The following is a 26,583-nucleotide window of genomic DNA, read 5'->3' as shown; positions in this document are numbered from 1 at the left end:
TAACAAGGAGCCAATTCCAAAGACAGGCTGTGCTGCCCAGCCCTTGCCAAGAACAGTTTCTGCATGTTTTTTAGTCTTCTCGCCTCTCTCTCACATTTTTAACTACTGCAGGGAAAGTTTCCTTCAGAATCATATTACGAGTTATAATTCCAAAAATATATCTAAGCAATGGTACAGAATTGTAATAAACACAATTCTGAGGTGTTTTCTACTTGACATTTCTTGTAATCCTGAGGTCAGAGAGAGTTCATCTACAGGTTTTAACATCAAATCTGAAGCATAAACAGGAGTCCTGTTCATAGCTTAACATTGCCTTTTGTTCCTGCTGCAGACACTCAGGCTGGCATAAAACTAACCCATTAGTCTATTCATGGCTGAATGAGGGACTCAGAAAGAGGTCTGAGTGTGTCAGGTAGTGAAGGATCAATCTCCCCACCTGCATTGTCTGTGTACTGTCTTGGGGACATGTGAGTGTTGGGTCCTAGCCGCCTTTCCCTCCCCAACCCTCTGGGAACCCACCTCCCTTGCCCTGAAGGCCTGTTAGCAAACAGATGAGTCTCAGGAGAGGTGATGGATGCAGACATCGTTTCTCTGTTTACCTGCTTTGAGGTGAAGCACAGAGGAGAGAGCCAAAGATCATCCGAAGTCATATGGGACTGCAAGGTGGGTGCAACTCCAGCTGGCCCAGGAGGAAAGTTGGGATTTTCTAGGGTCTTTTGGTGACAAGGTCAGGACAAGTTGTGGTTCTCTGCCTTAAGAAGAGGGCCTGAACAAGGTGATAACTAGTGGTCATTGAGAGAAGCTGGAGCCTACATTTATTCTTCTTGGCCAGTTATCTGGGAAAGGTATTAGCAGTCCTCAGAACAAGCCTGCACTGGCAGTGCCTGTTTATGTAGTAGCAGGCAGCATAAGGAAATTGGGGTCAGCATTAGAAACGCAATGCAGATAGCCAGGGTTCAATTCTCTGCAGTAAGAGTTTCAAGCTACAGAAACCTGTTAAAAAGTGAGGCTCCAGTGTCATTTCTCCCTATGGACCTTGGGAAGCTCAGAATTGATCTTTTGCAAGCCAAAAAACAAAGACGGGCTGTTAACTTTCTGTCTCTGTGGTCCTTCTGTCTTTCTTTCTCAGGAGTCCTAGAAGAAGCTGAGTTCTATAACATTGGTCCTTTAATCCGAATAATCAAGGATCGACTGGAGGAGAAGGACTACACAGTAACTCAGGTATGGAGAGAAGTGGCAAGGAAAGATAGAGTGGGGTGGACAAAGGAGGGAATGTGGAAAGGGAGAGGTGAGTCTAGAAGGAGAGCAGACTTAAGAGAAGCAGCAAGGAATGGAAAGAAGCAAGTAATTAAGAGTTTATGTGCTAATGTCTACATAGCAAAATCTTGCAGGGAACAGGCTACCACCATTTTAGTTACAATAAACAAGTTACAGGCTTGTTTTGTATCCCCGGAAGTAATGCTGAATGTAGCCCCCAAAACCAAATCACGTCCTCTAGCTTTTGGAAGAAGGCAGCTGTTTGCTGTGGGATATGGAAGAATGTTTGTGAGGAGAGCAAAGGTGTCATGGGGAGGAGGGCTCTGGTATGGGGAGTCCTGGGAGTGTAATCACAGTGAAGAGCATGGGGATACCTGCAGAGAAACCTGGAGGAAACAGGTGAAGAGATGTCTGTGGAAGAGTTAAATGCAGACAATGAGGCACAAGGAATCAATCCTGTGGCACAATCACACCTTGTCTTGGCTAATAATATTTTAAAATCTGTCTTCTGGGAGCGTTGGCATTTATCTCACTTTTCATCATGTCTGCCTCAGGTTGTAAGCCTCCAGCAACACAGTCACTCTGTGCTTGCAAAACCCCATCATCGTTTGTGACATTTGCATAAGTGGCTTTGTAATGACAGATGCAAATTCCCCATCGAAAGAGTCCAGTATCTTCTAGGGACAATGCAGGAAGCACTCAGCTCAGTCCTTCCTCTCCAGAAGAGATACAGTTGTTCTTGGTCCCCATGACAGCATAGTAGAAAGTTGGGTTGTGGTTTCCACTCCCCTTTAACCTGGGATATGGGGAAGAGGACAGGTCTGTCAAGGAGGTGTACTACTACTTCATTCTGCAGGAGGGCAACAGCCTTTAGCATCTAACTGTTGTCAACATGCTCTGCAATTTTGCTGTCAGGTGCCTCCTAAGCATGTCTACCGTGTGCTACAGTGCCAGGAAGAGGAGCTCACTCAGATGGTTTCCACTATGTCAGATGGATGGCGCTTTGAGCAGGTATGGAGAAGGTAGAGGAGCGTGGGAAGGAGTTGTCTTTTGTAGAAAAGGTCATGGATACCATGCAGTCTCCAGGCAAGGCACCTTCCGTCTCTGAGAATATTGGGTCAGTCATTGATGGTGCTATCACACTGGCTCTCTCTTGCCCCTTCTCTAGAGGTTTAGATACTGTGTGAGGTTAAGCTGTTTTGCATCCTGGCTGACTCCTCTCCTGGTTCTCTGTGCTGCCTCCTCAGCTTACCTATGAGGCCTTTCTATTGGGGGTATGGATTGGACTCCATGCTGAATGGTGGGCTCTCTGCCTTGCTCCCCAGGTGGAGTGGATGCTTGCAGTAACATGTGCTTGTGATTCTTGCTCTCGTCTTCTCTAGCTTGTGAACATTGGCTCATCCTATAATTATGGGAATGAGGATCAGCCAGAGTTCCTGTGCATGGTCTCCAAAGAGCTGTACAACTCCCCCAATGGCCTGAGCTCTGAGCCCAGCCACAAAGCCAAGGTGAGACCAACTTTGCTATGGCCCTGCTCCCATTGCCTATGAGATCCTTCACTCTTGTTTGCTCCCTCTTTCTTTCGTCTTTCTGCTGTGGCTGTGGGGCACCTCAGTGGAGAAATACAGGGGCTTGTCCTTGCGTTCAGCGCTGTGGCATTACACCCATTGCCCAAAAGGAGGAGTGCATGTGTTGAGAGTGGTGGTGTCTGGCTGTGTGTGGCAAATGGCTTTAGGAAGTGACCCTGGCACTTCTCATGCTACTCTAACATCCCCCTCATGCCTCCTCATGACCGTGCTGTGTGTGTCACTCTGCCTCTAGGGTGTGATTTCCCTGAAGGTTTTGCAGCATCCTCTTTCCTTTTACTGAGTCTCAGCCTAAGGGGCAGGAGATCACCTGCTCCCCTTTTGAAGGAAGGACAGAAACATGTGGCAGTTCATGACATCCTGTAGACACCTAGGATACAGGAAGGAGCACTAGCAGCTGATGGCATTGTTGGGCAGTGGGATCACAGCACTTGTAAATGGGTTAGATAGCCCCGGCCTGAAGCTCCAGAGGAAGACAAGTCTCTTTGCTCCCTCACCCAGAGCTGTCTTGGCCATGGGGAAAGGTCCCTTTTTATTCCAGTGTCATGACCATTGCTTTATTCCCTTGTGTGTCAGAAAGAACTGCTATGGCTCATCTTGCAAGTATCTCCACTCTTTCTTCCCTTTGTCCTGCATGCTGGGCCACAGAGCACAGAGGAGTACCTGGAGGAGGAAGAGCAGGAGGTGGAGGAGGAGGCAGAAGCAGATGCAGAGGAGAAAGGTGCAGCAAATCCTTGAGGAAAATGATAAAAATAACCCCCCAAGCATAGACCCGTCCACCTTTCTGGTGAGAGCTCACAGCTAGCAGCAGGGAAGGACTAGGGTAGGTGTGGGTTGTGGGAAAAGTCCTCTGGAGATAAAGCTCACAGGGGAGAGCTGTTACTGTGGCTGCTGCTTTGTATTTTAAACTGTTTGGTTTATTTACACTTATATTTTTATTTGCAGACTTTCAATCTATTCGGGTTTGCACTAAACTCTTTCTTCCTCCGGACCCTCCCTCCTGCTCCCCTACATGTCTGTCCCCACTGTCACCTGCCTCCCTCACTGCCCCACTCCACAGCCTCCAGCATCCTTCTCTCTGCTCTCTTTGCCCCCCAGGGCTCAGAGTGGTCCCTGCCCGGGGCCCTGTCTCTTTCTGCTCCTCACTTTTCCTCCTCTGCAGGTACGTTACCTGTCCGCACTCAGCTCCTGCCAGCCTGAGCTCTGCATGAGTGACTCACTTCCCTCTTGTGGGTATGGCCCTGGTTTGTAGAGCTTGGGGAGGGGAAGGAGGGAGGGGAGGTTGACTCATCCCTAAGGTGGCTTTTCTGATTCTCATCCTATGAGTGCCTTTACCTGCCAAGAAGGCTCTCTGGCTCCGGAGCAGAGGCTCTGGGCAGCAGAGAGGAGAGCGCAGCTGGGAGAAAGGAAGAGGGGTGGAAATGAATGCAAAGCAGGCAGGGGTGGCACGGGGAAGGGGGGGAAGTCTGCCACGTGTCTGCCTGACACACATGCCAGATCGCTTCTCCAGACTGCCATCCACAGCTCCTTTGCCTGCCAGCCTGAGAGCAGTTTGCAGAAGGCAGCCTATTATTTTCCCCTCCCTGCTCTCACTTCCCTGGGCTTTTCCCCCACTGCCTCTGCCAGGGGTGAGCACAGTGGGAGAGGGTGGTGAAGGCGGAGTGGAAGCAGTCAGTCCCTGCTCCAGATGTTCTGGCAGCTGTGTGCATAATAAGCCTCTGTGCTCTGCCTCCTGCTCAGGGAGGCTGCCTGGCAGGTGTGCATGGGGCTGAGTACAGAAAGCTTTAGGAGGAGGATTCCTCTCTCATACTGGAAAACTGTCTCTTGTTATACCAGAGGTGCTCAGTGCCACTCTCCGTTCTGGTGGAGGGCACTTGTTAGTTGGCTGACATTTCTCTCTCCCTCTGTTTGAGAGCCTCCTTGTCTGTGGCTATGGGACCTGAGTGTTATTCTCTTAAAAGTCAGTGTATGTTAATCATGTAGACTTTTCCTTTCTTTTTCTCTGTTCTCCCACCGTCACTCCTCATCTCTTTTCTTTTTCTTCTGTTCTCATTTCCTCTGTCATTTCTCTTTTCCTGTTTCTCACTCTCCCCTCTGCTCAATCGCTTTTTTTTCTTGCTGTTGATTTTCTTTCTCTCTTTCTCTCTCCTTTAGCTGTTACAAGCCAGAGGTCTGAGGATGTGATCCCGACACTCCACTCCAGGATTTTAATTTCTGGTTTATCCCTTTATTTTTGTACTGCAGTGTACGGCAGCCTGTTGCCCCACAGTGACACTCCCCAGCCCCCTTCACTCTTCACGTGCAGCCATTCTTTTTTACAAACTCACCTCGGAGGCCTGAGCCTCAGCCCTGGAGGAGGCCAGAAGCTCCAAGGAGTCCCTGGGCTGCTGTAGGGGCTGGAGCCCAGGGCTCCCTGCCATGCCTAGCAGGCTGGCTTTCCTTAATGTCACAGTGGCCCCTGCTGGCGACATCAGTGGTCAGCCACTGCAGCCTGCGGTCCCTTCCTGAACGCCCTGGGTGCCACTGGCGCCCCGAAGCGGTGGCAGCTGCTGTAGGACCAGTCCTCACCCTTTGGCTCTTGCAGGCAGCTGGTCTGGGCTTGTGGCCAGAGGGCAAATGCAGAGCCACTGCCCATTTCTGGGCCACCTGCACTGTTCCTGGCTTGTCCCTGTGCTGGGTATCACACTCCTTGGTGCTTCCCTCCCTTTCCCCCAAAGCAGCGCTGTGTCGGCAAGGTGAGGAGAAGACAGGCATGCTGCCCAGGTACTGGGAACCCTCTGGCACCTGATGTTGTGTCTGCCAGCATGAGGAGATCTCTGCCTCAGGGAGCAGGGTGTTTGCTTCATTGCTCTATCTGAGGACACCAGGTTGTAACTCCTGAATAAAATTCACAGTCAGTTCCTCCTTGCTGCCTCTCATTTCAAGTGGCAGAAATTTGGTGCTGGTAGAAGGGGGTGGGAGCTGGAAAAGAGGAGTTTGGATTCATCACCTGGAGCCACCAGAAGCTGTTTGTTCTGTGCCTGTCTTCTGGGGGCTGGAGGTACTTCCCACTGCATCTGTGCTTCATACCCACTGCAGGCAGCTGGGCTACAGAGCAGGTTTGCTTATTGGTATCTGCACCCCTAAATCATAACAATAAGCAAGGACCACCTATCTGCCAGCATATTGACCCCCCCTGCTCCTGGGACACAGCTGAGAGGGAGGGCAGGGTTGTAGAAACTTTTGCAAGTTGCCAGTGCCAGGATTGAAGTTTGGTCAAAAAGATACAAACCCGAAGATAATTTTTAACAGACTAAGGCAAACTAGAGCCAAAAAAACCCTCAAATTAATTTTATTTCTAATTCCAGAGAGTGGCCCATTGTGAATATATACACACACACACATATATATGTATATCTTTAGTAAAAAACCCAAACTCATAGCCGTCACTATTTAAGCACTGTGCCCTAAGCCTTCTCTTTCACCTGGATTATTTGAGTTAGGAGATGGAAGCAGTTGAGATATCCTCATGTTAAAGGTATTTAGAAGGGCTGAGGGAAGGGGATAGGAGGCTGCTCCAATGTTTTTACTGAGGGGCCAGGGCCTTTGCTTGAGGGAGTCCAAGTGCAGCAGTGGAGGCTGGGTGCTGCTCCAGCAGGAAGGCAGGACACGCACTGGGGGTGTGATGCTGGACACGTGCCTGGGAGTCAGTGAGATGTGAAGAGTTGCCTGGCTGAGCTGAACAGCACGCGCCAGCTAAGAAAAGAAGCAATTAGGGAGATGGAAGAGGAGGAGTGATGGGAGGGGAAGGGGGAAGAAGGATGAGCAGCAGGAAGGAAGAGGGAGGTAGATTGATTTCACAGTTACTGGAATCTATAACTACATCAGTCACATTTTCTTTCAGCAAATGTTCCAGCATAAGATTGTGGCTGAATCACATGGTTCATAGAAAGTTCAACTCCCCTTATTCCTTTTCTCAGAAACCATCAACTTGGGACCGTTGCTGTGTGTCATGTCACCACCACCCCATTGCAACTCTTTTGGATGGATGGCCTAAAAACTCCTTGGGATGCTCCCTGGGAAGCACTGAAGGGGAAGAGTGTCTGCCTGCTTTTCTCTACAATCCCCAGTGCAGGCTTTTTTTTACCCTGCTCAGAAAAGCATCCTGGGTCTGACAACATCCCACACAGAAACTCTCTCTGAGAGGCAAGTGAGCAAGATCAGGAATGAGTGCCATGTGAGTGTAGGTCTGATGGGGAGAAGGCAGAGATGCACTTTTCTCAGCTCATGGTTTGGTTCATCCAGCCCAGCACTTGAGTGATCCTGGTGTATACTCCATAGTGATTTGGACGTGCGCATCCCATTCCCCAGCTGACCAAACCAGCCAGAAACCATCTGCCACTGGGTTCCTTGCAGGCCAGTGGACCTCCAGAATCACCCTAGAGAAAGGGAAAGAAAAATGTGGTGATGGTCATCCACCAGCTTCTCCTGCTGTATGATTACAGCAGCTTTGAGTCCCTCTGTATGCAGATTCCTGTGTCCCCTCAAGTCATGCGTGGGACACCTGCAACATCCATTGTACCTTAGGCAGATGTCAAAAACAGTCTCCAGTGCAAACATCCGACCCATTCTTGCATTCCTTCATCATGCAAATTCCTTCCCCTTAGCCAGCTCCGAAGAAGCTGACAGCTCTATTGTTTCATTCTATTCTGTGTGGCATTTCCAAATATATGGAGCACAAGGAAGCTGGTGGAATCTAACTGGATACCCAGAGAGATGGGAGACAGAGGAATTCCTTGAGATTGATAGTAATGAAGGAACAGAGAGCTTACTGTGTGTGACAGATGCTAATGAGGCTGGGGGGGGCGGGGGGAAGAGACTGATGTAGACTTGGAAGTGGGAGGTAGAGTGCAGAATGGGCTGAAATAAGAAAAGGAGAAGTTTTATTGTATTTGGATCCTGTCTAAGGCAAAGATGCTGGGAAGAAGTGGTCCTCAGAGCTGTTGTTGGCCACTTAGACCAGAGAAAGGGTTGGGGGAGTCAGGCATTTTATGGTCTTTTCACCCTCATTTCAGGCTATGGAGTACATTTGGGAGACTTGGGACACACCCCACCTCCAGTAGTCAACCCTGATTCTACAATTCTGTCACCTGGCAGGCATCTTTCTTGCCCTTGTGGTACCCAGCACAGAGCATCCTGGGAGAAATCATGTAGTGATAGGCCTCGCTGCAGATGTCCTGCTGGATGAGCTGCACGTCCACCTTCTGCAGAACATTGCTGATGTGCCCTGAGGGGTAGAGCACCAAAAGCAGTGCGGGTGAGCAATGGTGGAGCTTCCCACCATTTACCGTGATACCCCAGCCCATGCCCATCTCACTGCATGCTGAAAGCTGCCATCTGAATTACTGTTCTGCTCTCCACTGTCATCGCAGGCTCTGACTTTCAGCAGAGCACTTCATCTGCATGGAAGGAGTAACATTCCCCTGCAGTCCCTTTTCCTACAGGGATATGTTGTGGGCACTTCAGCTTTTGGGACAAGGGGGACTCTGGTTTGGGGAAACCTCTGAGATGTTAGAGTTTTGAATTTGCTTCTCATTGAAATGGTTGCGAAGTCCTTCTGGCTAAGTATGCAAACCAGAAGTGTCTGCTTCTGGATAGACCTCTGAGTGTTTCCATTTAGGAAGCAACTGGAGCAAGTGTGTGAGTGTGAGTGGAGGCACTGAGCTGACCTGGGTGAGCACATCTATATTCCTGTGCCATGCACTACTAGAGAACAGCCTGGACCTGTTTGTTGGCCCTATGGGAAGGGAACGTGAGGGATCATGCCCATACAGCTAAACTCTTCCTCACAAAACAGAATGGACTCATCCACACCACTCGACAGGAACAGGTTTTGGCCCATGCTGTCCCCCAGCAGTGTGCAGGCAAAATGGTACCAGGGCACATGCTGACAATTACTCAGTGTTATCCTCAGGGGATGGCACTCAGAACCTGCACTGCTCCCATTGAATTTACTGGTGCAGGTGTTGCTGGGGGGACCCAGGTCCTAGGGTCTTTGGCATGGGGAAAATGTTGCTGCAGGGGCCACAGGCAGGTGTCCCCAGGACACCCAGTCCTGGTTTGATGAAGAGCAGTTTTTCATCTCTACTCTCTCTTGTCAGGCTCTGTCCCTGGGGAACAACTCAACAGGAGCCCACATGTCTGTGTAGGCATGGAGTTGGGCTTTGGGACTGGGGCTGCTCCGTGCTGTGACCATGGCTGAATAGCCCCTGGTCAGACCCCTAATTCCTGAAGGGCTATTCTAGTCTTTGGATGAAGGAACACATGCTGTCCCTGTATAGCTTACCAGACTCTCATGCCTGCCTCTCCAAATGAGGTTTCAAGACACTCAACAAGTAAGTTTGGCCAGCCTGTGACCCAAAATCAAAGGGGGTGAAGGAGGCATAATGTTTTGGGATGAACAGAAGTCTATTCTGCTTACCCCACATCTGAACCTGTGTTTCCACCTTGGCTCTGCTACAGTAGACCACCAGCAAAGACCTTGCACCTACCACCTTCCTTGAGGGCTCCCCAGCCAGTGATCCAGCAATGAAGGCCAGGCTGAAAGAGGTGAGAAGGAGCAGGCAAGCAGATGGGCTGGATTAAGGGTGAGATGATCACAGGATGGTCCAGCTGGAGCAGGGCCACATCGTAATCATGGCTGTCCTCCTCGTAATAAGGGTGAAGGAAGAGGCGGATCACCTTGAAGGACACTTCTGTGTGGCTGGTGGCATTTTGCAAGTATTTACCCAAGTAAACGGTCCAGATGGAGGCAGAGGCCAGTCTGTAGGATGCAGCAGAGAAGATAACTCATCACATGAACAGAGAAGGATGAGCAGACCCTGGCTGCTTCTGTTGCAGTCTTTTGAGAAGTCCCTTGATGTGGATGATCATCTCCCTCAGAGGGACCTCTTTTTTTATTTGGCTAGTGATTTCAAGAAACTAGGTGGGACACCTCTTTGATACTTTAACATGGCTGTACAGTGGGACCAACTCTGGGCAGACACTCATACACATAGGCAACTTGCTTGTATTTGCTTATTTTCCTTAGCAAAGCAGGCTAAAAGTTGTATGCAGGTTAGACAAGCAAGTGGGGCTGGTCATGTGCAAGTGACTATGACAGGGCAGAGAGCAAGAACTGAGCTGGTGAAGCAAAGCTGCAAGCAGAAGGAGACATGGAGAAGGGGAGCAAGCTCTGAGAAACTGCTAAGAGGGAGTGAAGCAAAAAAAGCATCTTGGAGGTGAGGACATTAAAAGGCATGACAGCCCTTTACAGAAGCAGCGGCTAAAGCTGGGGACAACCTAAAAAGGTGACACTTCTGAGAACAGAACATTTAAGGGCTAACAGCCAAGGGACATCCTGTCTTCAGCAGGAGGGTGAGGAACAGAGGGGAACCCATCCTGGACCAGAGCAGGAGGAAGCAGGAAGAGGGCTGGTTTTAGACTCAGAATCCTGTCCACCTTTTGCCTTACATGTGCCATTTTTTCCCACACTGCCTCTCTGGGTGTGAAAAACTTCCTGGTTTGGTTTGACCATCTCTCTTGCTCCAAACTCCTCTTCAGGACTCAACTCTAGCCTATTGCCTACACAGACTGCTGCCCACAGCACGGCCCACCCCAGGCTGCTGCTGTTCTTCTGCTCTTCTTTTTTTCCCTTACTTCTTATCTCTCACACCACTTAAATTCTCTCCCTGACAGACACACACATATGCCATCTAACAGGACTGTGCTAGCTCCATCTATCCTGCATTCGGACACTTCAAAATGGCCAAATTCAGACCGCATGGACCGCTTGAAAAGCCTGCTCCCAGTGCTGGTGTGCTTCCTTGCAGGGTTGTAGGACACTTCCAACCGTAGTGATTCTGTGATTCTGTGATTCTGTGACACAGGTAGGAGCATGGCAGGAGCAGGGTGAGGTGAGAAGCACAACCACAAAGCAGCCCCAGTCCTACCAAGGCTGGTGTCACCATATAGAGGATGACCAGCAGCTACTCCTCCCCAAGCTCACATAGCAACAGGAGGGAAGGACAGCCAGGGAAGTCCAGCAGTAGTAGCTGGGAAGGTGGGGGATCCCCACCGGCTCACTGGTAGAGTAAAAGGGGAGTTTGGAGGAGGTGTAGACTAGGTCTGAGGGTGCACACTCCTTCCCCCACCCAGCCCTGTTGCCCAGCGCAGCTGTGGACCTTCTTCCTTCTTACTTCTTCCCAGTTTGAAAGAATGAGTGAACCTCCTTGATCTGTATCTTACTGCCGCTGTTGTGGTACGTACACTTGGTGGAAGGAACTGGGGGAGAGAGTCTGCTTCCTCCTGAAAGCGCAGTCCCTGGGGGTGTGCAGCATGGGACCCAAACAGCATCCTCCGCAGGTAATGCTGTCCTGGCCCCATCCTAGCACACACTGACACTTCCATGGTTGTGACAGCATAGGGACAAGCCAGAGCCAAAGCAAAGGTGGAGCTGTGAAGTGTCTTTCACTACCATTGCCCTCCCAAAGCTGCTCTGTGAATCCCAGCACTGCCCCTTTTTCCCTGCATGCACACCCAAACACTAGTGCCTGTATCCATACCCCTTTCTCCAGCTCCAAGCCACGGAGAAGCATGGCACAGGTGCCAAATGAGGGGTGTGGCTGCCCCGTAACCTTTTCACAAGCTGGATGATTCTCCCATCACACATGACATGGAAAGCAATGCAAATCCTTCTCCTGTCCAGCACCCTCCCCTCTCCATTTACCTCTCATCCTGGAAGCAGTGCGCAGCTGAGACCACCCAGCGGTCAGCAATGAGTGTCCCCCCACAAATGTGGCGTCCTCGAACTTGCAGGCTGGCCTGCCATGGCCATTCTCCTTCCACAGAATTCGCACCACCCACGATCCTGCTGAGAGGGGCTTGCAGCCCACAGTCTGAGAAGGAGACACATCAGGTACTTCAGGGGAGGAGGGAACATGATATACTGTGCTTGCCCTTCCTTTCCTACTTAATTGACTGGCATTTGACCTCTAATCCCATGCCTTACCCAGACAGTGGATGCTTTATGTACTGCCCACAACAGGTCTAGCGAGCACTCCCTCCAAATGCATGCACCTGCTGGTCCCTGCACAGCCTTACCCCACCTCCAACTGCAGCCTGGGGATGCCTTTGGGGCAGCATGCTGTCTGTGCTACCTGCTGTCCTATCGGGGAACCCTCGCAGCCGTTCCCTTTTGCTGCCCACCGATGCTCCAGAAATACCAAGCAGAGAAATCAAAACATGAGCTCTCTCCCTGCCAGTGACCATGCAGTCACGGGTGATTTCCCTGGCTGGAGCCTTGTAGGATGGCATTACTTCACATAAGCCAGCACAGTGGTCCAACAGGCAGCCTGTGTGTAGGACCTGGCCTGTGAGACGTGTCTATCTGGCCTGATGCCTCTGCCTGAAGGAGATGGGGAGCAGCTGTCCAAAGAGCAGGCAATGCCTCCTAGCAGCTCAGCACAGAGCTGGCTTGTTGCTGCTGCCATCGCCACTGCAGGATGGAGCAGTGGTACTGCTGCTGTGCGGCTTGGGTAGAGAGAAAGTCGTGGAACAAGGCAGGGTGGGTGCTTATTCTGGGATGACAGGGGGAAAAGGGGGCAACTTGCAGCTACGTGGCATCCTGAACCTGCCTGGCTGACGTGCGACTGAGCATTTCCTCACCACAGTGCTTCTCATCAGACAGGTCCTTGCAGTCTGCAGTGGTGTCACACAGGGGGTTGGGTTTCTTCACACAGGTCCCGTCTTCACAGCGGTAGGTGAAAGGACCACAGGGGACCCCTGCAAAGAGGAAGGGGAGCCAGGGCTGAGGGAGGGTGGCAGGTTGCAAACACAGCCTGAAGTCCTTTGGGTGGGGGAAAAAAGGCAACAGAGAGCTTGGGGGAACTCCATAAATGATGACAGGGAATATCCTGAGCAACCTTGGTCAGCTACAGAGCAAATGTTGTGAGCAGGTCAGGCACGTTAACTCTCAGCTGGTGCCCTTACCTCATAAGAGGGAAGTATGCTACCAACAGCCTTGGCTCAAGCATAGGGGAAGGTATTTGTCAGCCCAGCACCGTCCCCTTCCTACCTTCGCTGCACTGCTCCTCATCGCTCCCGTTGACACAGTCCAGCTGCTGATTGCAGACCCTGCTGAACTCGATGCAAGTGCTGTCCTCGCGGCACTGGAACTTTGCAGGGCACACTGCGCGGGAGGGAGGTGCCCGGGAATTAGGCATGCAAGACAAGGCGTCAGGTGTGAGGTCAGGGCCCTAAGTGCACCAGTAGGCTCCGCAACCTCTTCCTCCACCTCATAAGGATTTGGCAGCCTGTGCTTAAGACCAGCTCTGGTATAGTGCAGCTGTGTAGTCTTGAAACAGACTGCCATGAAGAGCAGGAGCCTGATCCCCTTTTGCTCAGGAGTTGCATTTAATCTGAGGTCCTTGCTACTGGTCTTTGCCTGGTCTATGTTGTAGGTATGACTGCACCCTGTCTTATACCTTGCTGATGATGACTTAACTTTCCTTGACTTCTTGGCTTGGCCTTGGACCTGCCTCATCACTATGGACTTGTCTTGCAGTCACTGGACTCTTGGTTGACCCCAGGTTACCATCACCAGATCTGGTCTACTTGCCTTATTCAGGTTCTGTAGGACTGCATCCTGTCTGGTGACATCCTGCCTTGCTGCCACCCTCAGCTCATGGGTCACCTTCCCCTACTGAGCTGCTGCTCGCCTTGCTCTCTGATAGGTGAATCCTGAACAGTGATGGATTCCTTGATGTCCATGAGCTCTGATAGCTGCTCCAGGATGGAGATGGGCCTAAGGTGCCTACCCATCACAGAGTCTGACTTTTGATTATACATTTTCATAGCAGGAACTGTCCCCTTGTCCTGTGTTCATGTGTGTCTATGTGCAACACCAAGCATGATGGGCCAGTACCTCCCGGGCATGTTCTTACTGCAATGACTACAATTTCTTCAGTAATTAGTGTGAAGCTTCCAGATGACTGGAGGTCTCAGGCAATGTGAACATTGATTTTAAAGATAGGAACTGTTCCTTACAGACATGGAGTGAATAAGCAAGGATGCAACAGTGGCAAGAGTGTAAGAAAGGAAGGAAATCATGATGTTTCAATTTTCTTTTTCAAATACAAAGAGGTGTTTGAAAACACTGAGAAACAAATATTTTTTTTGTTCAGTCTTGGTCTGTGTTAACCTGTGGAACTGAATGACACAAGAAATCCCTGGGTCCAAGAAGCTAACAAGATTCAAGAAAGAATCAGATATTCATAAGGATGCGTATGTATCCTTGTCTGCATGAGGGAAGCAAGCAAGGCCTGATGTCAGACAGCTGGATGATGGGACAGAGTGCACCGTCAACAAGACTGCAGACAATACAAAACCCAACCTCAGCGATCCTGTGAGAACTCCTACACTTCCATCACTGAACTAAAACTTCTTTGAGAAAGATTTCTCCTTCCTTTTACTTTAGACTTTTCTATACCTTCCTCTGAATCTTTCAGAATTGCCCACTGTCTCCAGTGGCTCGGGGATTTTCTGTCGCTGAAAAAACAGCTGTAGGGGACAACTACTGAAAAATTAGTGGTGGTAGCAATGTGATGAACCCCCCCATTCACACCAGGGACGGGAGAGTAGATGAATTGGGTGTCATGCCTGAGCCTGAATAGCTGTTCCTATGAGAATGGGGCTTTGCAGGACTCCTGGGATGCCAGGATCAGTGTCTGCATCAGCACTAATTGCTGTTGGCACAAAGAGCTGATGGCTGATCGAGGACTTAGATGCTCCCAAACTGGGGCGCAATATATGGGTTGGCATCTGTACAGATCGAGTGTCACAAACTGCCTGGGGGGAGACAGGAGAGAGCAAGGCAGTGGGCAGGCTTGGGGAGGTGTGGGTAAGGTGGGAGGGTTGGGAGGGGGATGCTGAGTGGCATGACACCAGAGGGGGCTGTAGGCCAGGGCTGAGGTTGATGGTCAGGCCTGGGTAGGGGGAAAGCAGGACAAGGCAGGGGCCAGCCTGGGCAGGGGCCTTCTTTCAGGCTGCCTGGAGCTCTTGGTGCATGGGTATCAGGGGTGTCTCCCGGGAAGACTGCGCAGTGCATGGGAGCAAGAAGTGTTGTTGCTCCTTCCTGAGCAGGCTGAAGCCACCTGGCACTGGGATGAGGCTTTTATGGATGCAGAGGTTTAAGCTCCTGAAGGGGAGGTACAAGGCTGTACCTAGGCCAGCTGAATCCTCCCCATCTCTCCCTACCTTTGGAGGAGCAAGGGGCTGTATCCTGCTGCAACCAGGGACTGACAGGGAGAAGAAATCACTCACCGCAGTTTCTCTCATCCAGCCCATTGGGGCAATCTTTGATCCCGTCACAGGCTGGGACGCACAAGCCGTTCACCAAACACAGAAACTCCCCGGGACAGGCTGTGAAACCACAAGAGAGTAGTTAGTCCCCAGTGACTGGAAACCTCCTTGCAGCAGAGCACTGTGGCTTGAAAGCGGAGCATGGAGCTGCACACGTTCCTGACCACACATGTGCTGCAGCAGCGTGCCGGCGGCACTCGCTGTGCTCCCCAAAATCTGCCACATCAACCGCTCTGAACAAGAGCAAATGGAGCCAGACTATGCACCAGGGAAGAAGGGCTCTTTCCCTGCTTCCTGTTGTATCAATGGGCAAGAGCCAAGACAACCACCTGCCTGGCGTGCTATACCTCTGGTTTAGCACTGTTTTATGACTCCTGAATGCTGCAGGAAAGCTGAAATAGGTTCTTTGGAGTTGTTATTAAAACTTGGTCGGGGCCTTGAAGCGGTTGGTGTTAGACACGTGTTGGCAAGTGCACGTATTCGGGGACTGGTATGCATTACAGGTACCCTTTAGGAGGAAGATGGAGAAACCTTGGAAAGACAACCGTGGGCGTGCATTTGCATATGTGCTTATGCATATTGGTGTGTGGTTTTATTTGTCTCTCACTTGCACAGATCCCAAGGTGAGCAGGAAACAGCTCTCTCTAAGAGCCCTTATAATAAAAATAAAATCGCTTCAAGTTAGAGGTGGTCTCTCATTGAATTCCCAAGGCCAGTTTGTGATGTGGGCACAGGGGTGAGCCTGCAGACAACTCTCTGAAGTCAGGCTGCAGTGCATGGATGTTCTGGCAACATGAGGCAGGGTTACATGAGCTACATGTGCAACTTCCCATGTAAATGCCTCTTCTTTTTGGCAGATCAGGGGTGTGTGCATCACTGCATTTGTGAGCATGTGCCTGAAGGGCAGATGGCACCTAGGGCTCACAGGATGTGTCTTGTGTTTCTCCTAACACAAGCCAAGCGCACAAGGGCTGCTGGTAGCCAGCTGGGACCCCCACCACCCCACTAAGGAGCAAGGAGGAGCCTGAACTTACGGTCAGATAGGTTGTACAGGCTGTAAGCTGCCTGTACGCCGGGGCCAGTTAAGGAGATCTGCGAGGTGAAGGTGATGGCGATGTCAGCCGAGGATGTGACTGGGATCCGCTCGGCATAGGCTTGCAGGGTCCGCAGGCCACATAACCTGAGGGGCAAACACAGGCAGGGTGTCCTGGGCAGGGAGGGAGGAGAAGACAACAAAGTGGGACAAGGGGGATCAGTGGGCCTGAGGTGTGAAGGGGGCCACAGAGTGGGTGTGTGTGGGAAGCCATGAAGGCAAAATGCCTTCAATACATCAGGAGACTATGAAGTAACAATGGAAAAAGGCTGCGATTTAAACCCATGCCCTGTCAACACACAGGAGAGCTGACACTGGATCTTGCTCTGCCTGGTCACATCTTGGTGACTGAGCAAGACCAGAATGAGGAGGGAGTAACCCTGGCGAAACAAGGGGTCCTCTCCGGGTGCAAGGCAGCATAACTAACCTAGGGGCTCCCCCAGAATGGCTGAAGAAGCGAGGTGAGGAAGACCCAGAGATAAACAGGGATGAAAACACCACCACACATGAATGCTGTGGTGGGAACTGATGCAGAGAGAGGGGAAACAAGTGGAGTGGCCATGACATTCAGCACTGAATAACTGCGGGCAACAGGGTGAAATTAGGCCTGACGAACAGGGCAAAAACATAGATATGGTGACCCAGTTCTGCCCTCGACCCATGTGCGAGTCCAGAGTGATCCTACTCTCTTCGGACGTTTCCCACTTTCTTGGCAAGTGCTGAATTTAGGCCACACAAAACAATTAAATTCTTACATTTACCTTCCTGAAGAAGCCATGTTGTAGAAACTGTGGTGCTGACAGTTTAAAAGAGGAGAGCAGGGAGAGAAAAAGTGAAAATCCAAAGCCAGGGGAATGTAGCTTCTAGATCAGACCCTTCAAAAGAAAAGAATTTACCCCCACAGAAGCAGTGGAGAGGAAGTTAATGAGATGGGCTTGGCAAGGTTTTGGAGGGAAAGGGGCAATTTTGCAGTAAGCAGGATGAAAACCAAAAGCCATCCAGTTTGGAGCCTGCTTTGAAAAGATGGGATCACAGCAGCTCTTGGTCCTTTGCACCTGGGCAGTGGTGGGCAGCAGCCCCAGCTGTGTATGGATGCTGATTTTGGGAAGTCCCACAGGTGGAAGTGGCTGTAGTCAAAGCAGAAGGATATGGAGCTAGGCAGAAGATCTGTACGGAGGTGGATGTGAGGCAATGGCACACGCAGATAATATTGCAGAGGTGGTGATAGGCAGATTTGCAAACACAGGAGACATGGGAGGACACCAAGGTTACACACACAGGAGAAAACTAGGAAGCCTGATGCAAACAGCAAGACAGGGAAGGCAGGCTGGTAGCTCAAAGCAAATCTGTAAGAAATGTGCTCATTGGGAAGCCTGTGAACAAGAGAGGCTGACAGAGAAGTAGACAAGCAAGAGGCACCAGCACAAACAGTGGCCACTGAGTGTGGTGATGGGCTCTCCCTCCTCAGACCTGTGGCTGAAGTGAGCAGGGAACCTGCAGAGGTTTAACAGCAGTTTAATCCCAGGTGGGAAGTGAGAGACAGAAACCAGGACCCCAGGACACACCTTCTGTTCTGAATTATCCACTGGCCTTGGGTACAGGGCAGGTCGTGCTTCTGTCTGCTGAGTGCGTAGGCGTCGAACCATAGGGTGACCCCATAGTTGAGGGATGGGACCTGCAGGCAAGGAGGGCCAGAGCAGAGTGGAGATGGCTCCTATGAGTGCTGCAGCCCACTCCATAAGACAGAAACGAGCAGGGTAGATGTGAAGGGGAGAGCTGCCAATTCACACATTGCGAGACAGAAAGAAGCACCATCTAAACTGGGGCCATGCCACAGCCCAGGGTGGCTCTGCTGCTGGTCTCAAAGCATGGTAATTCCTAGCAATTTCTAGCAATCTGGTTCTGCCTTGAAGAACTCCTCTGGAGACCAGATTTCAGATTCCTCGTCAGCTATGGCATCTCTGCTCCAGCACGCAATAATAGACTCCTTCCCCTTCAGAAACACACGTTATGTGGAGGCTAGGCAGGCTGCCACCCTCTGCTTGCTTCTCATGATGATCTCACTGACACCGCTGTCTGTACTCCCCCACAATGTGTGGAGTGCCATGTGGGTTTTGGGGACAGGGTGGATGCTCTTGTGGGAGCTGGCTCTTACCGTCATGTGCCAGGTGCACTGTGTGGTGGGTGAGTAGTAACTGGGGTAGTGTGGGGTGCCGATCTTCCCCTGCTGCTCCAGGCCTTCCCGCAGAGTTATATTCACTTCGCAGGCTGTAAATGCAGACATTCAAAGCCCTGCTACCTGTCAGCTCAACCTCAGCCTTGGGATGCCATGTACTCATCCCGTTATAGCAAGGGAGAAAAGGTGCTCTAAGACCTGATGCTAAAGGTGACTGGCATGTTCCACCATCCTCCCTCAAGGGATCGTTTCTACCTGGCAAGACTTTTAGCCTCCTTCTCTTGTTCAGAGAAGGGTAATGGTAATGTATATTGCTGCTTTAGATATTGAATTGACATTTATCTGCAAATGCATCTGGATGTGATGTCCAGGCCACATCTGGTCTGTCCCTGCATGAGAGCTCGGACTTATTCCTGAAGTATCACCATCAGTCAGGTTCTGCTTGCCAGAGACCAGGCTGTAAAGACTCAAGCCAGATGCTAATGTATGAGTCCAGGTGAGGGAGCAACATCTAACCCGCTTTTTACTGACCACCTCTACCCTTGCAATCTAGAGTGAATTCTGCCTCTAATGGGGATGGAGCACCTTTAGGAGCAGTGATGTTGTAGGAAATAACCTGTCTCCTTCCTGTAGCTATGCCCCTCCTCCTCCAGCCTTCCTCACCTTTGAGGGGCACCACCTGCGCTGAGAGGATGAAGGGGTCATAGTAGCTGTACATGGCTTTCTTCCACACAATGGACATGACAGGGCCAGATGAAAGGACTTCCACAACGGGCTCCTGCCGGCTGCAGCCATAGATCCTGAGGGCAAAGAGATAAAAGGATGGGAGTGAAACAAGCAACAAACAAACGAAAGAGAAGAACAAGAAAGAGAGACAATGGAGGTCTATGTTATCCACAGCACACGCCTGCTGTGAGGCACTAACTGAATCAAATAGAGGGCCAGCAGAGAGACAGCTTATGCTGCTGTAATTTCTCAGACTGCACAGCTGACTGTGTGATAACCCACATCAGTGACTTCAGCTGATCAGCTAGAGGCAGGTTGTGCATCAAAGAGAATTTCCTCTGATGTATTCTAACACCTTCCCCTGCTGTTGTGTGTCATGCCATCCTGCCTGGCTTCCCTGCTGTGCTCGACCTGCTCAGGAGCTACCTACGAGGTGATGAGATGTTTCTCCAGGGGCCCGGCTGCGTCGTACATAGCCAGGCGGTCCCTGCAGTCCAGGAGAGTCCACTCCAGGCGTAGCTTGATCATGTAGCCCTTGAGGCCATGGAGGTGCCAAAGACAACTGGAGGCCAGGTAGTCAGGGCCCTCCAGCCTTAGGATGTCATCCTTTTGGACATAGCTGTACCTGTAGCAACCTGAATGCAGGGGAAAGATACAAGGATTTAAACCTCAGGGTGATGTAAATGGAGGCAAGTGGGGCTTAGGAGTGGTTGTAAGGGAAATTAAGATATAGGATTGTCACTTGAGATATCAGTGTGAGCCCTATTTCAGGGTGAGGCTGACTCATCCCAGTGATCTCAGTTTACTTTGTTGCGGTGGCAGCGGCCCCTTGTACCAGTGCCCCAGTTTCTCTCTATAAGAACTGTCCCCTCTCCCTTGGTTAAGCCAATACTGCCTCAGACTTTAAATATTAGCACAACATAGTTATCTTCCACTGGCTTCATGTTCTTTTTCACATCTTTCTCCTCTCACCCCCATTTTCTTCCCGCCTTTACATCCCCTCATCTGATTTCCAGACTTCAGCAGGCTTCCACACCAGGATTTTTGAGTAAAAGTCAGCTTAAAGGTGAGTTTCTAATAGCGTATCTAATGCAAGCTGCCAGCCACAGCACTTACAACACTGCCTGAAATTACTAAAAGCACCTTCAAACATCGCTAAGACAACAGTCTCCTAAGCGACTGACACCACATCAGGTGCAGAGTCATGCAGGAAACCCCCACCCCACTCAGCAGGTTTTCATGGGGCCTGGAATTAGCACCGTTGTACCAGTATACCAAGCTATTTTGACAGGACTCATGAGGACAGGCACAAGACTTTACTAAGGTGGCTGCACTGCCCCTGGGAGTTGGTGTCTCTGCCCAGCAGTGTGCTACTGGGGCAGAGGTGTCAGGATGCTCAGAGCAGTCCAGCACATAGCTGCGTCATGTAGTTTGGATCTGGCCAAGTAGCAGCACTGGTGCTCCCTTGCTACTGTTCTCATCTCCCCTTCCCAGGATTTACAACTCCAGGAAGCCAACAAGCTTTCTGTTCCCTGTAAAAATCCCTCCCATAAAGTCACAAACTCAAAAGGAAAGGAAAAGATAGCCTACCCAGAGTGGATTTCAGCACTACTATGTCTTTCACACTGGATTCTGTTAGAAAGGAAATATATAAAGGAAGATAAACAAAAAGATAAACTAGTAGTATCTGAATGCTAGCATGGGAGGTGATGACTCCCTTCCTTCCTATGTACATGGCTCACTTACAACTTCGGTATGGGGCATCCTCCAGGTACTTCTCTGTCTGCTCTCAGGGACCTGTTTCAGTCATGCGATCCCCACCCCATCTCTCTGGGAGACCTCTCTGGCCTCTGCCCCAAATCCAACAGCTCCAATTCATGCTTTCCAGCCCACCACGGGCTTCTCTGCCTTTTTTCCTTGCCCATTTTCATGTGCTATTCCAGGATCTCTTCCCATTCCCAGGAGGGCCGGGCATTGCTTCAGGTAGCCATCCCCCTCCCCTGCCAGCCACACCACAGGGCACAACCCCACTTCCCAGAGCCTTCACTATCTGCTCACCCCTCCCCTGCTCTCGCAGTTTAAATAACCCTCACTGAAAAGCATAGGAGTTACTGAAAGTGGGGAAGGAGGTCTCTTGATGACCACTGGTTGATCAGCTACTTAACATCCTTATAGAGTCCGCCTCTGGAGAAGGGAGATGCAGAGAAAGCCACCAGCAAGGACTACAAATCTGTGCAAAACAGAGTCACAGGGTGGACAACACTTTCAGGAGAGCTGGGCTTTGCTCCAGCCTCCCAGCTGAACTGGGAGTGGCCAGAGATCAAGTGCTACTGGGAATAATTGCCAAAATAAAAGGCACCGTGATGTCAGTTGGATGTGAGAATTGCTGTCGGGCGTTTGCCTAGGTCACGGCTTTGGTCTTTTGTAGCTCCTAAGCAGAGCTTGCAGTTCTGTGGGGAGAGCTGAGCTGTTTTGTCATGGCAAAAACAGATGTTGAAGAAAAGATGATCGTGCAGGCATAAGGCAGGCTCCTAGAGAAGCTCATGTGCTGTAGGGAAGGACGTATGCTGAGCTGACATTAAGTACTCTTTTATCTGAAGGTAATAAAACTGAGTTCCTGTAAGGAGAAGGAAGTCCTGAAACTCTTTGGGGGAAAGGGGAGGCTAGTGTCCTGGGGTGAGTGTAGCTGTTAGTAAAAATAAAGCGTTGGAGAGGTTCCTGTGCTAGTCAATGGTTTGCAGCTCTGTGTCAAGGCAGGCTGCAGCGAGACAACGTTTAGAGCTAAGCAGGTCAGCAAATGAGTCTGTCAGAAAGCAATGAAGTGCTAATGACTTGCTATTAGCTAGCTAGTTTTTCACTCCTAATTTTACAAAAAGGAGCAAATGAAGCCAGAGATTAAGTCACTGGCCTGAGGTCACCCTGGCCTGGCAGTATAAGAGGTTTCTGGCTTTTGCCTTAGTTGCTAGACTGTGCTTCTGATTGGAGAGGGAGGCAGAAAGGACTAGGGAAAGCAGAAGGAGCTGAAGAAACTACAACTGGTGTGTTAATTCCAAAATAGAAAGAAGTGTGGTCTGCTGAAATGAATAAAACAGTAAAACAGATGTGAAGGGAATAAGAGGGAACTGGGACCAGCTAAAAGAATGGCACCATCATTTTTATTTGTTTAGGAGTTAGATTATGAAGTGAGTAAATAAAGGGAAAATGCTAGATGGGCTGACTTGGAAGTATTTAGCATATTATCTTATGATATCTTTCTTAAGAAAGTTAGTTTAAATTGGCTGAGCATAAGGTCTGGTATGCTGGAAACAAATCATAAGTACAAGTAAGTGACAAATGGCAACTGCCGGAGGACACGTCTTCATTAGATGCTAATGCAGCTTCAGAACAAGATCTTAACACAATGGTCTGGATGAGGGAGTGAAAATCATTTTGAGAAAATAAAATTTTCTTTGGGGACATCAAAAAAATTACCCCCAAAACAAAACCATTGAGATGTGGAGGGAAAAGTTAAAGAAAACATGTGTGGGATATATTAAAATAAGATTCACCTTAGAAAAATGTAAGATAACATGTCTGGGGAAAAAAACCTTGGAGATGTAACATTTTATAGGAATAAGAAACTTGGAAATGAGCATGCCAAGGGGAGAGAAGAAACACAATGTGTTTTAAAACCTGTGAGATTTGGGGCTCTGTAAGAGGGATCAGATCAGGCTGAGAAGTTAAGTCTCGTTATAAAGACCAAATAGAAATTCCATTGGACTCAGATGCATTGAATATAGACACAACCCTAGTCCTTTATCTAACACCTATTTTAGCAGTTCTGTAGGGGTAGCTTTTTAAACAGGCTGTGATCTTCACTGTGGGCAACAATAAATAATCCTTAAAATCACATGTCAAGAACTGAACAATGCTTTGTGTCAGAGGAAGACTAAGTGGTTACTCTGGTACGTTGCCTTTGTTCTTCTCTCAATCAAGTAGCCTGGAATAATCTGCCAAAGGAAAGTAGGAAGCCTAATTGCTTGCTATTTTTGAGCTGAGCTGATCGAAGTCATGACCTGTGTAAGCTCTTACTCCACAAAAGCCAAAGCTGATGGAAGGAGAAAAAAAAATTACATAGCTGGTCATGGTCAGCTGTATCTCCTGTAGTCTTTACTCCTTCAAAGGAAGGATGCTTTTTTTATCAAACTTCAGTTTTCCTCTATCAGGAAGAAATATGTGTAATTGTATCTCCTGATCCTTGCTTTTTCCCTATCCTCTTCAGGTTTCCCCTATCCCATTCAGTAGTGACTTCTGGCCTTTTCTCCTAACCTCCCTTCAGCACCTTATAAATAAATCTTGGAGCATTTCTGACTGCTCAGGCCACAGCTGAGCAGCTGGTACTTACCCAGCAGAACCAGCGAGTCTGGGTTGACCCTGTACTCCATCTGGTAGGACGGGCTGCCCGAGATGTTGAAGCTGGTGGAGAGCTCTTGGTGGAGCATTGTGTTTACCCTCTCAGCAGTCACCTCCTTCTGCTGACTCTCAGGGATTTGGAGGGCAAACCAGAAGAAGAAGGTCAGAGCCCCCTCCCTAACAGAGAAATAGCATGTTAAATATCCTCTGTCTTCCTCTCCAGAATCACTGGAGAGGCAAACCCCAGAGATTAACTCCCCACCATTTTTCCACAAATCAGGCATATCTGTGGGGACTTTCCACCTCACTGCTGTGACCCAGAGGAACCTCTCTGAGTGGGGCAGGAGAGCTTCTATGTCCATGGTGCTAGTCAATGCTCAGTCCTTTGGGGGAGGAATCCATTTTATGCCATCTGGCTTTAGTGATGACCATACGTGGTCAAATTAATGTGATAATTAATCAAGACCAGTCTAATGAGTAGTCTCATTTCAGGTAGAAATGACCTTTGGTTGCTACTGACCAGGGGTTGAAAAGAAACACTCAAGGCTTCATTGTCTCACCTCCCAGTGGTGACAAGTGGATGATTTATGACTCAGTACCTTACCACAAACCATTAATGCTGGACAGGCTCAAGCTGTAGGAGACTGTGACTGGGAAAGCTCTGTTCAACCACCTGGCAGAGAAAATTGGCTGGGGGAGGGGGAAGAGATGTTGAAACAAACCTTTGTTCAGTAAAAGGCTAGAGGAAGAATTACAAGTGAAACTTTTCTTTCCTCAGTTGAAAATGGAGTTGCATCAAAACTGCAGTTTTCCTCAGCTGAAGGACAAATTTAGGGGTGTAATTTTCCATGGGAAAAAAATCAGAAGCAAATGTATACGTCAGTTTGGAAGTTATTCCTGCTTTCTTGATCTATTGTGATGACCTGCAAAGCTGTAGTCCCACATCTGTCCCATTCCACTGTTACCCTATTCCCAGGTGGACCATGCTTTTTGGCTGGAATACCTTTTCCATGGTGCATTCTGGCCTCTCCCTTCTGGTGCCTAGAATCAGGCCATAAAATGACTTTCTTGAATTAGAGAAATTAATTTCCAGCTGCTTAGTTTCTACTGACAATGCCAAGCCCAGAATTTTTTTCAGTTCTTTCCAGTCAACTTTTTTTTATTTCTTGAACTTTTGCCTCTTTGAAAAATTTCTCAGTTTTGGCTTTTCATCATGACCTCAGATGAACATCAAAATATCCCTGGCTCTGTCATGCTAGAACCATTCTGGTTCTGGACTGCCCAGCCTAGCCTAGAGGTCATGATGGGGACTGCAGCAGTTTATCACATCCGGATTTCAGTGAAACCAGAGTACAATTGACTGGAAGCTTTCATACACAAACAAGCAAAAATGCTCTGGGTGCTACTTACCCGAAGGCATACACTGTACTCGAGTTGTAGTATTGACCCAGCTCTGTGGCACAAATCAGTTCCTTCAGCTGCAACGAGAATGTCACCTGATAACTACCGTGCAATGTTACAGTGGAAAAGGACCTATGGCCAACTCTGTATTTCATCCCTCTTGCTGTACAGACCCACCAAGTCTGTCATTTGGATGGGGGTACCTGACCCCTTCCTCTTTCTACTCACTAAACTGCCTCAGGGCTAGCTCTGGTCATGAAAGTGCCCTCACCATCTTCTGGAGCTTAGCTGACTCCAACCAGAAGGCTCTGGACTCCACCTGCCCAAGGTCCGGGGAGTATTGGCGATTGAGGACCTGGAGGCTGCCAGAGTAAAACTGCAGGATGGCCGGTTCCAGGTGCCATGGTCTGTAGTCTGCCAACAGAAGACACCACTGGATTACCTTGCTGATATGTAGGAGAGGGGTTTACCCCTATGTATGAGTCTGTTAAGATCACCCAGAGTCACTAACACGCTTTGGGCTGGGCATTGCCTTGACTACACCCCATCCACCTCCTCCGTGGGGACAAAATATGTTGAATTTTTACCTAGGAAATACCAGGTTGCTGCAGCAGCTCCAGCCAGCAAAAGAAAGGCTGTCCCGAGGGGCACATAGCGGAGGCAGTCACGTGAGTTAGTCTCTGATTCGTCCTTTGAGAGGGAGTTGGCATCTTCCTCCTGTTCCTCGGCCTCCATCAGGGGCACCTAGTGACACAGCACACTATGGTCAGGCTGGGTTTTCTGTATCCTTTTACATCTGTCTCTGGAGGTGCTCTGCCATCTCTTTGCTCCTCTCCCAAGATCTATAGCCCCAAGACATCTGTGTGCTAACCATCAAAGACTTTGCTCTGTGCAAATGTGAGTAAAACTCCTAATTCAGTGGGAGACACACTTCCAGGACACTGTCCTGTCTACACCTCCTGGGTAATCCCTCAATTTTCAAAGGCATTCCCTGGGTTTTGCTTCTGCCAAAACAACAAATGAGTACAATAATTAATTTCTCCGGAGACAAAAGTGTTGTCCTCCCAGGCTGAGAATGGTTTTAAAATTGGTATTTTATTGACCTAGAAATGAACGCAAAAGAAAATCTGTGACCTCAAATGCACACAGAAGTTGCACACAACAGCCCAGCCTGGAGCCTGAAGTTGCACTTTGCCTGCTGTTCCATTTTGCTCTTGGTCCCTAAAAGCAAGCAAACCTTGCCATTCCCACAAGACCACGTGTCCCAGGGCTAAGCCCACACTGGCACTGACTCACTAGCTGAGCTAGTGAGGAAAGAGTGCCTGAACAACATTCAGCCCTCCACCACCTTCTGCTTGTGCCAGGGGACACCTTCTGGCTTCCTTTGCCCCTCATCTACCCCAGGCTGCTTCTTTTGCTTCATCCTGACCAGCACCCCTTCTGTCAGCCCCAGAAGCTGAGGGTAAGAAACGCCATTGCCCAAGAGAGCCACGGTGGTTATCTAATCTATCTCACCCGCCTTCCTTCTTTCCTCTGCCGTAAACCCAGTGCACAGCTGCTCCCAGAGGAGTTTC

At 49.7% G+C, this 26,583-nt stretch overlaps 2 protein-coding genes across 2 annotated transcripts in view; one reads left to right on the top strand and one right to left on the bottom strand.

Annotated features, from left to right (window-relative positions):
* KCTD17 (potassium channel tetramerization domain containing 17) overlaps positions 1-3,581 on the top strand; it is a 5,185-nt gene extending 1,604 nt beyond the window's left edge. Inside the window, exons 3-6 of the mRNA XM_059816948.1 lie at positions 1,130-1,221; positions 2,173-2,268; positions 2,640-2,765; positions 3,420-3,581. Coding sequence (XP_059672931.1) covers positions 1,130-1,221; positions 2,173-2,268; positions 2,640-2,765; positions 3,420-3,581 — 476 coding nt within the window. The remainder of the gene's footprint in view (positions 1-1,129; positions 1,222-2,172; positions 2,269-2,639; positions 2,766-3,419) is intronic.
* A 3,521-nt stretch (positions 3,582-7,102) lies between these two features.
* TMPRSS6 (transmembrane serine protease 6) lies at positions 7,103-25,744 on the bottom strand. Its single transcript, XM_009815643.2, has 17 exons — positions 25,597-25,744; positions 25,281-25,423; positions 25,019-25,086; positions 23,601-23,785; positions 20,807-20,848; positions 19,647-19,851; positions 19,154-19,290; positions 18,470-18,582; positions 17,880-17,989; positions 16,256-16,401; positions 15,183-15,281; positions 12,937-13,050; positions 12,528-12,644; positions 11,590-11,758; positions 9,374-9,645; positions 7,973-8,109; positions 7,103-7,261 (listed from the first exon to the last, which is right to left on the bottom strand). The coding sequence occupies exons 1-17, from the start codon at positions 25,742-25,744 to the stop codon at positions 7,103-7,105; spliced, it is 2,364 nt and encodes a 787-aa protein (XP_009813945.2).
* Positions 25,745-26,583: the final 839 nt, after the last annotated feature.

Source organism: Gavia stellata, chromosome 4 (genome assembly GCF_030936135.1).
Source record: "Gavia stellata isolate bGavSte3 chromosome 4, bGavSte3.hap2, whole genome shotgun sequence".
NCBI lineage: Eukaryota > Metazoa > Chordata > Aves > Gaviiformes > Gaviidae > Gavia > Gavia stellata.
Note: the sequence above shows the minus strand (reverse complement) of the source record. Positions and strands in the feature narration are given on the sequence as shown.

Coding starts and splice junctions, on each gene's coding strand:
- TMPRSS6 (XM_009815643.2), bottom strand. CDS start 25,744: ATGGAGGCCGAGGAACAGGAGGAAGATGCCAACTCCCTCTCAAAGGAC. Junction 25,087..25,280: donor CAGCTAAGCTCCAGAAGATG/GTGAGGGCACTT, acceptor TTCTCGTTGCAG/CTGAAGGAACTGATTTGTGC. Junction 9,646..11,589: donor CACTGCTTCCAGGATGAGAG/GTAAATGGAGAG, acceptor TGCATCCTACAG/ACTGGCCTCTGCCTCCATCT.